Source organism: Vipera ursinii (assembly GCF_947247035.1).
Source record: "Vipera ursinii genome assembly, chromosome: 1".
Classification (NCBI taxonomy): Eukaryota; Metazoa; Chordata; class Lepidosauria; order Squamata; family Viperidae; genus Vipera; species Vipera ursinii.
The window spans coordinates 356,418,925-356,432,838 of record NC_139512.1 but is presented as its reverse complement, the minus strand read 5'-3'; the positions used below and the strand labels follow the sequence as shown (position 1 = coordinate 356,432,838).

Here is a 13,914-nt window from a genome sequence, read left to right as displayed (position 1 = left end):
AGATTGGGTGGGTGTGGCCAAGGTGGGTGTGGTCACCTCAATGTCGCTCGTGGGGAGGGACACCTGTGGGGGACAGCTGGTTGAAGAGGGACAGTTGCCACCTCTAAGGCATGGTGCGGGTGCCGTAGGTTCGCCACCACTGGTATAAGTAAAGATTGGGCGAGACCTGGCTTAAAAACGTCATCTGTGAGAGGGACCTTAAAGTCCGAGTGGACAATCACTTGATTGTGAGCCAGCCGTGTGCGGCAGCAGGCACAAAAGCTAATACAATCCTGGGTTGTATAAACAGAGGCATAGAATCAAGATCACGTGAAGTATTTAGTACCGCTTTATAAAACCTTAGTAAGGCCACACCCGAAATACTGCATCCAGTTTTGGTCACCACATTACAAAAAGGAGGTTGAGACTTTGAAAAAAAAAGCACAAAGAAGAGCAACTAAGATGATTAAAGGCCGGGAGACTAAACATAGGAAGAACGGTTGTACGGTAAGAATTGGGTACGGCCAGTCTAGAGAAAAAAAGGACTAAGGGTGACATGATAGCAATATTCCAGTATCTCAGGGGCTGCCCCAAAGAAGAGGGAGTCAAGCTGTTCTCCAAAGCACCAGAAGGCAGGACAAGAAGCAACGGATGGAAACTCATCAAGGAGAGAAGCAACCTGGAACTAAGGAGAAATTTCCTGACAGTGAGGACAATTAACCAGTGGAACAACCTGCCTCCAGAAGGTGTGAGTGCTCCAACACTGGAAGTACAACCCAATCCCGAAGTTCTGACAGTCGCTCCCCCCGTAACCTTGGGGGTACACAGCCCTTTGCAGCTTCCAGCGGTCATGTGGCTGCGGTTTACATGGCCTTGTCCAAATCTGGCACCGCTGGTTGGTTTAATGATCATGGTGTTCTCTTAACGATGGCCACAGGAGAGGTCCTAAAATCAACGGATCTATTTTGCAACTTCGATGGGCAGATTCCATGGGCGCCCTATCACTGGAGGTTTTTTAGAAGAGTCTAGATAGTCACTTGTCTGAGATGGTATAGGTCAGGGGTAGGCAACCTCGGCTCTTTTATGACTCATGGACTTCAACTCCCAGAATTCCTGTGTCAGGCTAACTCAGGAATTCTGGGAGTTGAAGTCCACGAGTCATAAAAGAGCCGAGGTTGCCTACCCCTGGTATAGGTCCTCCTGCTTGAGCAGGGGGCTGGACTAGAAGACCTCCAAGGTCCCTTCCAGCTCCATTCTATTCAGACATGCTGCCGTTCCCCAAAACTACGTACAGGCAGTTCTCAACTTACAACCGCAGCAGAGCCCATAATTTACGTGGCTAAGTGAAACATTTGTTAAGTGAGTTCACCCCCAATTTACGACTTTCCGGGCCACAGTTGTTAAGCGAATCACTGCCACGGTTAAGTCAGTCACACGGTCGTTAAGCGAGTCTGGCTTCCCCCGTTGACTTTGCTTGACGGAAGTTCGCAAAAGGGGGAGAATCAGCTGACCCCCACCCCACCCACCCCGTGATGCTGCAACCGTCATAAATACGAGTCGGTGGCCAAGTGTCTGAATTTTGATCATGTGACCCGGGGGATGCTGCAACGGTTGTAATTGTGAAAAGTGGTTATACGTTGTTGTTTTTTCCGTGTCGTTGTAACTTCAGTCACTAAATGAGTGATTGTAAGTCGAGGACTAGCTGTAAAGCACTGCTCAGTGCGTGATTCCTACTGATGGCTTGTTTCTTGACGTCCCTGTTCCTCTAGTGTTGAAAATACGGAAGTGGATGAACCAAGCATTGAATCGCTGGTGATGATGATGTTGGAATTATGTTCCCTTTCTCCTCAATGCTAAGTAAATTGCCTCCAGTGAGAATTGCGACACGCATTTAGCAAGACTGGAAGCTTTGTTTACCCCATTGTCATGCACTTCGGGCTTAATTATCGCACACTTTTGCCGCACAGGGGGAAAGAAGACAAATGTTCCTTAGGGAAGAAACGAAAAGCCATGATGGGCAGGGAAACTGCAGCAGAATTTACCTCAGATGAGCTCGGCTCATCCGAATTAACCTGGCTGAATGGAGCTTTACCTGAAGAGATTAGGGAAAAGAGCAAAAGGGAAATTGTGACTTACTTTTCCTATTCATTTTTTTTATTTTTTATTTTAAAAACCCACCTGCTTCCCTGCCAAGGTGGTTTGCAGGATAAACGCCCCCTCGATTCCCATTCAGTTCGGGTGCTTCAATCTTTATTTATTATCCCACCTTTATTTTTGATTTTACATACGCCAAGGTGGCGAACATATCCAACGCGCCTATTTTCCTCATAACAACCTTGCGAGGCAAGGTGGGTTAGGCTGATGGAGAATGTCTGGCCCAAAGTCACCCGGTTGGCTTTTCTGCCTAAGGCGGGACTAGAACTCACCGTCTCCTGGTGATTTTTCCGAAGTCACCCAGCTGGCTTTTATGGCTAAGATGGGACTAGAACTCACCGTCTCCTGGTGATTGGCCCAAAGTCATCCAACCGGCATTTCTGCCTAAGGTGGGACTAGAATTCACTGTCTCCTGGTGATTGGCCCAAAGTCATCCAGCCAGCTTCATGCCTAAGGTGGGACTAGAACTCTCCATCTTCTGGTGATTGTCCCAAATATACCTAGCCGACTTTCATTCTACGGCAAGACTAGAACTCATTGTCTCCTGCTGATTGGCCCAAACTTACCCAGTCGGCTTTCATTATAAGGCAGGACTAGAACTCACTGTCTCCTGGTGATTGGCCCAAACTTATGCAGTTGGGTTTCACTCAAATTCACCATCTCCCGGGGATTGGCCCAAAGTCACCCAGGCGGCTTTCACGCCTAAGATGGAACTAGAACTCTCAGTCTCCTGGTGACTGGCCTAAAGTCACCCAGCTGGCTTTCATGACTAAATCAGGATTAGAACTCATAGCCTCCCGCTTTCTAGCCTGGTGTCTTAATCACTAGTCAGAACCGGCTCTTTATGGCATTGTAAGCCACCCAGAGTGATTTTGGATTGTGAGACTGGAGGCACCTAAATTTAATAAATAAATGCAGAATCAGATATGGCTCTTTTGGCCCTGTAAAGCTGGCTTGTGTGTTTTAATAAACAGAAAGACAGAGTATGAACTAATCAATGAAAAGGGGGATAAATGCTTTGCAATCGACTCATTCAGAAATATATTCTCAATTTCCTGGTCTAATTTTTGCTGTTGAGGTTTCTTGGTTATCTCTTTATCCTGCCACTAACCAGGTCCAATCCTGATTAGTGCAACTTTTTCAAGATCAGCTGGCTAGGGACGATCACCTAGACAATGAGAGAAGCAACCTAGAACTAAGGAGAAACTTCCTGACAGTGAGAACAATTAACCAGTGGAACTCCTTGCCTCCAGAAGCGGTGAATGCTCCAACACTGGAGGTTTTTAAGAAGAGACTGGACAGCCATTTGTCTGAAATGGTATAGGATTTCCTGCCTGAGCAGTGGGTTGGACTAGATGACCTCCAAGGTCCCTTCCTCCTCCTCCTTCTTCTTCTTCCTTCAGCTAGACAAGTACATTTGTCTCTTTGCACGTTTTCTCTGAAAAGCATTAGAGAAGCAGTTCACCGCTGCCTTTTTCTGAATTATTGTTTTCAACCTGAGTAACTTTAACTGAAGTTGTGGTGGTTAAGAAACGCCAATTTAGGTTATGGCCTTGGAATATGTTGTTCCGTTTCCTGGAGAAGCAACGGATCCACAAAAATTGGAAAAAAAATATTTGTCCAGGATCTAAGAGAGATGAATATAAAACATAGGTAGAGTTTTAACATTTCAAGCTTATTTATATTAGCAGAAGAGCTATCTTTCGAGTCTCCAAATAAGAAGAGGGGGAAAAAAGCAGGTTGAATTTCGTTTAGCAAAGAACCAACTGGACTAGAAGACCTCCAAGGTTCCTTCCAACTCTTGTCATTTTGTTATTCTTGCTCAACCGAATTAATCTGGGTTTGTAGTACTCTTGGGAGCCACAAATAAAATCAAAGCCGCTGAGTTCACACCATTACGCGAAGCCTGAATCAAGGCCACCGGCTCTGTTCAACAAACCACAGCTAGCGTCAATAAAGGAGAATATTTTGTGACTCGGGGTTGAAATTAAGACATCCCGGATGCTCTCTGCGCTCCGTAGTTTCCTTGCAGACGTTTCGGGACCCAACTAGGTAACATCATCAGTGCAGTTTCCATCTTGTGGAAACATACTGTTGTGATTCAGGGTCAGCCTGTGGGTTCGGCAGTTGGGTGGACGACTCAGAGGAGGAGGAGGGGGGTGTTGAAGACCTTGCTGATGAGAGCCCTTAGCCAGGCCCCTCCCACTTGGTCACCATGGAGACCCAGCTGTGTGAGCCTGACAGCGTGGATGAAGATGACCCACAGCTGGCCCTGTTCAAGGACGCCCGACGCAGGAGGCAGTCAATTAGGAGTAAACAGAGGAAGGCAATGGGGCTTCTCGGAAGAAGGCAGAGAGAAGCCACGCCCTGAACTCTATATAAGGGGAATGTGTGGGGAGGGCTGGTTTGCTGAAGGCAACCGCTCGGATAGTTCATGTTTCTTAAAGCTCCTGTTTCTTGGTTTGTCTTGTTCCGTTTGTTTTTGTAGTAATAAATTTGGCAGGCGTAATTCCAGCCTCTTACCTTCTTGAAAAAGGGGTTGTCCCTGCCTTTTCTGCAGGGCCGGTAGCAGGCTGGTACAGAACACATACTATCATTGCAAAAAAATATATATATCTTGCAACTGAAAAACAACAACAACCCTGCAGTTAGGTTAGGAGTTCATTTAGCTCTTCCTGGTTTGCATCTGCCAGCTTCGTTACCTGACTGGGCAACATCTTCAGTGCTAGAAAGTAGCAAGGAAGAAAACGCTCCCATCAGCGCTGGCAGGGCAACCCCTTTGTATATAAAAAGGGAGAAGATCCCACCTCCTTCTAGCACGGATGTTGTTAGCTAAGACAGGTAAGGAAATGTCTGCAAGAAAGCCATCAAACTCACAAGAACACCAACAGCCCACGTCTCTCCATCTCTCTATCTTGGACTAATCAAGGACCCACCAAGAGCATTCCCCGCCAACACTGTTGGTTGTATATAAACAGAGACACACACACACCCCACTTTAACACTGATGATGTTACTTAAGACAGATAAGGAAACATCTGCAAGAAATCCACCATGTTCAGAGAGCACCAAGGACCCCACTGTCCTCCTCCTCTCCTGCTATTTTCTGCTCTTTATCCTCCTGGCTCTCTTTCCCCTCCCCTCCACAAACCCCACCTAGCACTGATGATGTTCCCTAGCTGGGCAATGAAACGTCTGAAAGAACACAACCAAGCTCAGAGAGCACCAAGGACCCCACAGTCCTCTTCCTCTTCTTCCCTCCATAAACCGCTCCTTCCTTCAAGCACTGATGATGTTCTCTAATTGGGTCATGAAATGTCTGCAAGGAAACAGTCGAGCTCAGAGACCCCACAGTTCTCCTCCTCCTCCTCCTCTTCTCCACAGACCCAACTCCCTTCTAGCACTGATGATGTTCCCTAATTGGGTCATGAAATGTCTGCAAGGAAACCACCCAGTTCAGAGAGCACCAAGGACCCCATGGTCTCCTCCTATTTCTGCTTTCTCCTCCTCTTTTCTCTCCACTCCACAACTCTCCCTACCACTGATGATGTTACCTAGCTGGGTCAAGAAACGCCTGCAAGGGAGCCACCAAGCTTAGAGAGCAGCGAGGACCCCACAGTCCTCCTCATCCTTCCCTTCCTCCTCCTCTGCAAAAAACCCCCTCCCTTCTAGCACTGATGATGTTCCCTAGTTGGGTCTGCAAGGAAACCACCCAGCTCAGAGAGCACCAAGGACCCCACAGTTCACCGCCGAGTTACAAATATTCTCTTCTTTCAGCCATGCTCTTCATGGGGTTGAGTCTAAAAATGGCTTCTCCCAAGGCAAGAAAAGAGGTTCACCCAGATAACTTTTAAATACACGTTCTAAGAGCGAGAGATCGAGCGAGCAATGAAACCTTAGCAAGGTTGCATCAAATAGCTATATGCTTTTAGTTGGTGGGATGTCTGCCTTCCCTAGATAAAATCTACTGGGGGCTGGAAGGTCCCAATAATTCTGAGCAAAGTTTAAAAAAAAATATAGGCAATCCTTAACTTACAACCATTCATTTAGGGACCATTCGGTTACAGCACTGGGGGGAAAAAATGACCTATGGCTGTTTTTCACTTTTATGGGCCATCACCAGTCCACAGGATCAAAATTCAGGCACCTGGCATGTACTTACAACTGTTGCGTTTCCCAGGGCCACCTAATCACCACATGTATCTTTCCCAGCCGGCTTCCGACAAAGTCAATGGGGGAAGCCAGATTAGCTTAACAACCACGTGATTCACTTAACAACTGCAACGATTTGCTTACCAACTGGGCGGGGAATGAGGCAAAACTCAATTATCTTGCTTAGCAAATGAAATTTGTGGTTATAAGTCAAAGACTATTTGTGACCCACGTAGATAAGAATATCTTAACTTATTGGGTTTATAAGAAAACTCCCCACTTCCTAATGCCTACTCTGATGACGCTGACAGTGGATCAGTGAAAGCTAAGACAGTCGATTTTTAGATTTCATTTTTATGGTTTTCAAACAATAAACAGCTGTTTTATAATTAACTATCCCAGAGTTCAAGGATTTTATACCATTGCACAGATAAGAATATAGTATCCAGCTGGTTGTTGGAAGTGGGGCAGCACACACGTATGCTATTATTACAATTTTAGTTTCAACCCTAACCCCACAACAACAAAAAAATAACTTTTTGAGCTGAACTCTCAGTGACTTTATCAATGCACCCAAGTAGTTTTCCTAGAGAAGAGGCTTGCCGCTGCCTTTTTTTCAAAAATATTTTCTCTGAACTTCCCAGTCTAGTTTACAGGGTAGTCCTCGACTTACGACCACAATTGAACCCAACATTTCTGTTGCTAAGCAAGACATGAGTGAGTTTTGCTCCATTTTACGACCTTTCTTGTCACAGTTACTAAGTGTATCACTGCCACTGTCAAGTGAACATGGTTGTTAAATGAACCTGGCTCCCCCATTGTCAGAAGATTGCAAAAGGGGATCATGTGACCTCGTGACGCTGCAACGCTCATAAGTACAAGCCAGTTGGTAAGCCTCTTAATTTTGATCACGTGACCGTGGGGAGGCTGCAACGGTCGTGCGAAAAATGGTCGTAAGTCACTTTTTCAGTGTCACTGTAATTTCAAATAGTAACTCAACAAATAGTTGTAATTCAGGGACTAGCTCTATAGCCCCGGGAGCACAGCCCTTACTTAGATAAATTGGTCTCCCACTTAACTGCTAACCAGGTCCAACTAAGCGTAGCATTTGTTTCGGAGATCACCTTGATGCTGCAACCAGTTAAATTATCATATTTCAAAGTCAATTTAAAAAAAATGCAGGTTGGGCAACATAGAATGTTTATTAATATAAAAAGCGTTTATCAGATTTAATACTGCAAAAGTAAAGCTGGCATAATTTTCTGAGGTTCCGTTACAAAAGATTGTGCTTCATTTTAAAATAAGCCACAATAATTAGGGAAAAAATATTAAGGGGTTTTGCAACAGGGCGGGGGGGGGAGCAAATTTAAGATTACTTAAAATTTGGGGAGTAAAAATGATGGTTGGGGAGGGGGGAGGGGTTTCCCTCTGTTCAAACGTAACGCAAAGCAACGCAGCCGAGCAAGTCTGACAATATCCCAAAGTGTGGTTGAAAAACTGGGGGATACCGGGTGTGTTTTTCTAACACGTCCGAGAAGGCCTAAAAACTCTCCCTCGGTCCTCCGAGTTCAGGTTTATTCAATGGAAGAATGTCCCCAGCTTATTAAGTAGCTCGGCGGCAGACTTGAAATTCAGAACGTTGGCGGAGAACATCCTAAGCTGCTTCTGCAATTGTTTCATGGTGGAAGTGGTTGGCTTTTTCCTGTAAGACACCTCGCTTAAAAGCTTGTCTGCCAAGTAGTGAAGCCACAGAACATTGCTATGGGGGAAATAATCGGCCCAGTTGTTTGCGTTCTCTTCCCTCATCTGCCTATAAATATCAAACTGGTAATCCCCTCTCCCTTGGAATACTTCCTCGTCGGTGGAAAGGTCGCAAAACACTGTTAAACCGTCCCTCTCCAGCCTGGAAAATGTATAATCTATTATGTTCACCAGAATGCCTTGAGTAGGAAGGACGTGGACTTTCCCATTCAAGGTAACGGTCACCTCTTTCAAGCTGGTTTTCCTCACTAGCACATTGCCCCAATGTAAGTCTCGGTGTTCAAAGCGGAGGGCTTCCTCGGCTACGGCCAGTGAAGCCGTGACCTGGTGCAGGATGCTCTTTGCCGAAGCCACCGAACTCAGCTGCCGGCTCCTCATGTTCTCCAGATCCGTGCCTCCAAATTCAAATTCCAGGACCATAAACAGCTGCTGGTCACTGAAGAAATCAGGCCGGTTGTTCTCCGATTGCCTCAGCCGGTGGTATTCGTCCCAGGCGTTCAAGAAGTGCTGGGGGTATGTGCCTTGGACACAATGAATGGAATACAACCGGATAAAGCCCGACGTTCGGTTAGCCACCTCGTCGGCGAGGAGACTCAGTTCTTTGGAAATGATGATCTCCGGCAAGATTTCGGTGAAAGTTTTCTGCGGCTCGCCGTTGACTCGCTCGCTCCCTTCAATCGGGATTATCTTTAAAGCCACGGTCCCCCTCTCGGTCTCGGTCTTGAAAACCTCCCCAAACACCCCTTCCCCGATCTTCTCGCACTTTGGCATCTTCTCTCTGGAAAGCCACTCCTCAAACGAGACCGGCCCCTTCTGCTGGCATTCTCGGTAGACCTTCTCAGCGTCCGTCAAGGTCATCTCTGACATGGAGAGAGACGTCATGGAGGACAGCAGCACCATGGAGGAAGACGGACAGATGGAGTAGCCCAGCTTTTGGGTGAAAGGGGTATTACAAGCCTTGGGAAGAGGAGATTGGGCCAAGTAAATGCTGGCAGCGCTGCCGTTCAGGCTTTCGGCTTCCGAGAGGATTTTTTTCTTCTTGTGGAGGGAAAAAGACGCCCGGATTCTCCGCCACAAGCCGGAATTCTTGAGGGAGGAGTCCAAAGGCAGGAAAGAGACAGAAAGGTGGTCTTCGATCTCATTCCACTTCAGCCGCTCCTGCAGGAGGAGAGAATCCACCTGCGGCTTCCAGGCCCTGTTCTTCTTGTGTGCCGCTCGATCCACTTTCTGGCGTCCCCAACGTTTAGAACTGAAGCCACTAATGCAAGCTTTTCGGCCAGTACTTCCAGGATTACAATTCGGAGCTACTTGGTGGTTGTTCCTGGAACTGGAGGTTTTAGGCAGGATGTGGGGAGTCTGGGACAGGAAGAGCTTTTTCCCCTTCAAGGAACGGGAAGCTTTTTGCTTTCTGGTGGACTGATTAGCCAACCAGTTCAAAACCACCTGGTCATCCAGTACCACCATTGGCTGGAACTGGGGGCTGTTTGAAACAACACCGCGGAAGCTCACTCCTTCCGAAAGCCTACCAAGCTCGCCAGCCATCTCCTCGGGAGCACCGACGACCTGAGGCAAGCTCAGCTCTCGCTCCCGTGAGAGGAAAACGGTCTCTTTTCGGGGGGAGAGCGCAATTTTACCATCCTGCATTTGGACTTGAACTTGGAAAACGCCGCGAACGGAACTCTGGGCTACTGGAGCACCCTCTTGATCGGACCCTTGGGCCGAAGCGTGCTCTGGTATGACCGGAGAGGCTTTCGTCTCACTCCAACACGGCAATGCGCTTCGGAAGGCACAGCCAGTCATTGCCCCGAAGCATTCCGGACGTGCAGGTCCCACTAAGGAACCGTCCTGCGGCGACCTCCGGGCACGTCGTCTGGCTTCCTCCTCCATCTCCTCCTCCAGGCTGAAGAGGTCCAAAGAGTCCCCCATCTCCGGCGTGTCCAACGTCAGCAGGCTCAGCTCCGTGAGGACCTCATGCTGGGACTTCAGGCTGCCTTCTCGGAACAACTCCCACGGGGGGCAGCGGCGGCAACGACAACCTGGCGGGTGGGAGACGGGGCTGCGGGGCTCCTCCTCCTCCTCCTGGAGGGTCCAAGCCCTCCTGGCCCCCACCGGGCTCAGGAGGGGCAACTCAGGGGTGCTGCAGAGCAGAGGAGCCCCCCGCAGGCCAGCGGGGCCAGGCGGGGGTCCCTTCTTGGGCCGGCGACAGGTGACGTGCCTGCAGAGGGGGCTGGGGGGCACCAAGGGGCCGCCGCCCTGGCTCCCTGTGGGGGGAGGCCGGTTCTCCTTGGGGGGGCCCTGTTTCTTCTGCTTATTCTGCTTCTTCTTCTTCTTCCCCCCTGTTTTGGCGGGAGGCTTCCGGGCCTGGCGGGGCCTGGCGGGCGGGAGGAAATCCGAGTCGTTGTCGGGGCAGGCGGCCAAGGAGGGCGAGGAGCAGGAGGCCCCCGCGGAGGAGCTGGTGCTGAAGAGGCGCTTGGGGTCGGCCGGGGGCGAGATCCAAAGGGCCGCCCGCGGCAGGAGCCTCAGCCCGCCCTTGCCTCCCGCTCGTCCTCTTCCTCCTCCTCCTCCTCCGCGGCTGGCTCGCCCCCTCAGCCCCGCGTAGGTCCTCAGCAGCCGCGGCCGCAGTTGCTCCATGCGAGCGGAGCCTCCCGGCCTGCGGAGACACGGCAAAGGGGAGGGCCGGACGGAGGCGGACCAGGACCCGGCCCCGACCCTCCCCGGCCCCCTCTTCTCCGGTAAGGCCTCCCGGCCCTCAGCGAGGCCGAGCGGGGCCTCGGAAGGCCGCGCCCGCCGCCATTTCAAATCCAGCTCTCGCGAGGAGAGAGGCGGGTCTCGCGAGAGGCCGGCAGTTTTTTTTCCCCCCTCTCACTCTCTCTTCCTCCCACCTCCTCCTCTTCCCCCGCGCGCGCGTTCGCGCGGCGCGAAAGCGCGGCCGCTCGGTTCTCGCGAGACCCGCGCTGAGCAGCTGATAGAGCAGGGGTCTTCAAACCTGGCCTTTTTATGACTTGTGGACTTCAACTCCCAGAATTCCTCAGCCAGGCACGCTGGCTGAGGAATTCTGGATGTTGAAGTCCACAAATCACAAAAGGGCCAGGTTTGAAGACCCCCTGGGCTTAGGGTATTGTTTCTGGATGGCTGGGGAATTCTGGGAGTTGAAGTCCATCCATGCTGACAGGAATTTTAGGTGAAGCCCATCCATGCTGACTGGGGAATTCTGGGAGTTGAAGTCCACAAGTCATAAAAGGACCAAGTTTGAAGACCCCTGTCATAGAGGAAAGAGGGGAAGCGTGGCTCGGCGTCGTCGTGACGTCCGGTTTGGGATTGAGAAATGGGGAGGGGGGTGAGAGGAAAAAAAAAAACGTCCTCCATTTGAGTGGTCAAAGGGGGGATTTTTGCTTCACGGCGGGCAAGGCTTCAAAACACCGGTGTTAGGCCGGTCAAATCCAGCAGGGCACATGCAGAGAGCACGCCTGGATTCACTTAATGACCACACGATTCACTTAACAACCCTGGCAAGAGAAGCCGTGAAACCAGGGGCGACTCGCTTATCAACCGCCTTGTACGGCGATGGAAATGGTGGTCCCGATCCTCGTCCTAACTCGAGGACTTGCAACTGGATGGAACCCTGGGGAATCGTAGCTTGCAAAGCCCGGTTTGCGGGTAGTCCCTGACTTACAATCGTTCCTTTCGTGACCGTTCAAAGTTGCAATGGCGCCGAAAACTGATTTGTGACCGTTTGTGAGACTTAACGGCCGCGGCAGCCAGATTCGCTTACCATGCCATAACTGCAGTGATTCACTTAACAACCGCGGCGTGAAATTGTCGTCAAACGGGGCAAAACTCCGTTAGCGGCTGTCTTACTGAGCAAGAGGAATTTGGGGCTCAGTGGTGGTCGTAAGTCGAGGATCGCCTGCATTTAAAGAGGACTTGCCTGGTTTACATGCCAGCTTGTTCTCCTGAAGCCCTCCGTGTCCAGAGACTCTGAAAGACCTGCTGAAGATTTGCGCCAAAGCTCACTGCTGCCTGAGGACCACTTTCATTATATATATATTTCTTTCCTTTTTGGAAGCAGCTTTCTTCAGCAGGAAAAAGAATGAAGCCGAAAGAAGAGAATAGAATGGAATGGAATAGGAATAGGAGTAGAGATGGAATGGAATAGGGACCATGAATAGGGAATAGGGACCATGAATAGGGAATAGGGACCAACTGAAGGAATGGAATGGAAGAGAATGCAGAATAGATGGAATACAATAGAATAGAATAGAATAGAATTAAAGTAAGAATAGAATAAAATAGAAATATAGAATAGAATAGAAAATATGGCCTAGAATGGAATAGAATAGAATAAAAATATATATATATATAGAATGGAATGGAATAAAATAGAATAGAATAGAATTAAGAATAGAATAGAAATATAGAATAGAATAGGAATAGAGTAGAAAAGAATGGAATGGAATTAAAATTAGAATAGAATAGAATAGAAGAAAATATAGAATAGAATAGGAATATAGAATAGAATAGAATAGAAAATATGGAATAGAATAGAATAGAATTAAAGTAAGAATAGAATAGAATAGAAATACAGAATAAAATAGGAATAGAGTAGAAAAGAATAGAATGGAATTAAAATAAGAATAGAATAGAATTAGAATTAGAATAGAATTGAATAGAAAATATGGCCTAGAATGGAATAGAATAGAATAGAAAAAAATATATAGAATGGAATGGAATAAAATAGAATAGAATAGAATTAAGAATAGAATAGAATAGGAATAGAGTAGAAAAGAATAGAATGGAATTAAAATTAGAATAGAATAGAAGAAAATATAGAATAGAATAGGAATATAGAATAGAATAGAATAGAATAGAAAATATGGAATGGAATAGAATAGAAAATATGGAATAGAATGGAATGGAATAGAATAGAATAGAAAATATGGAACAGAATTGAATATATAATTGAATTGAACAGAATAGAATAGAACAACAGAATAGAATAAGGAATTGAACTGAACAGAATAGAACAATAGAACAGAATAGAATAGAATATATAATTGAACAGAATAGAATAGAATAGAACAACAGAATAGAATAGAATATAGAATTGAACAGAACAGAATATAGAATACTGTAGAATAGGATAGAATAGAATAGAAAACGTTATTGTCACTTTAAATGTATACTAATCAGCATAAATTACTGCTAAGCTTGTAAGCTGCTCTGAGTCTTCGGAGAAGGGCGGGATACAAAAGGAATTAAAATAAAAAAATAAAAATTAAAAAATTAAAATGAAATTTTGCTTTCTTCAACTCATAAAATACCATTATGCATATAACCCCACACACACACACACATACACACATGACACAAAGAAACATCAAGACAGATGGCATAAGGAACAAGAAATCTAATTTTCAGAGACCGGCCAATGGAAGAAAGGGGGTGGTGGTTTCCCCACATATCTTCACCCCACCTCACTTTCCTCCAGCTGCAGCCCTGCCTCACTTGTTTGAAAAGAAAGACTAGGGGTGACACGTTACAGTATTCCAGCACTGTATTTGAGGGGCTGCCCCAAAGAAGAGGGAGTCAAGCTCTTCTCCAAAGCAGCTGAAGGCAGGAGAAGAAGCAACGGATGGAAACTAGTCAAGGAGAGAAGCAACCTGGAACTAAGGAGAAACTTCCTGACAGTCAGAACAATTAACCAGTGGAACAACCTGCCTCCAGAGCTGGTGAATGCTCCAACACTGGAGGTTTTTAAGAAGAGACTGGACAGCCATTTGTCTGAAATAGTATAGGGTTTCCTGCCTGAGCAGGGGGTTGGACTAGATGACCTCTGAGGTCCCTTCCAGCTCTATCCCGAATTTGAAT

At 47.5% G+C, this 13,914-nt stretch overlaps 1 protein-coding gene across 1 annotated transcript; it reads right to left on the bottom strand.

Annotated features, from left to right (window-relative positions):
* Window positions 1–7,474: 7,474 nt before the first annotated feature.
* On the bottom strand, window positions 7,475–10,819 carry HASPIN (histone H3 associated protein kinase). Its single transcript, XM_083379698.1, has one exon. The coding sequence runs from the start codon at window positions 10,675–10,677 to the stop codon at window positions 7,864–7,866; it is 2,814 nt and encodes a 937-aa protein (XP_083235824.1). The 5' UTR covers window positions 10,678–10,819; the 3' UTR covers window positions 7,475–7,863.
* Between the last annotated feature and the right edge of the window lie 3,095 nt (window positions 10,820–13,914).

What these genes read in the sequence shown, in the direction of transcription:
- HASPIN (XM_083379698.1), bottom strand. Translation starts at nt 10,677, where the DNA reads ATGGAGCAACTGCGGCCGCGGCTGCTGAGGACCTACGCGGGGCTGAGG.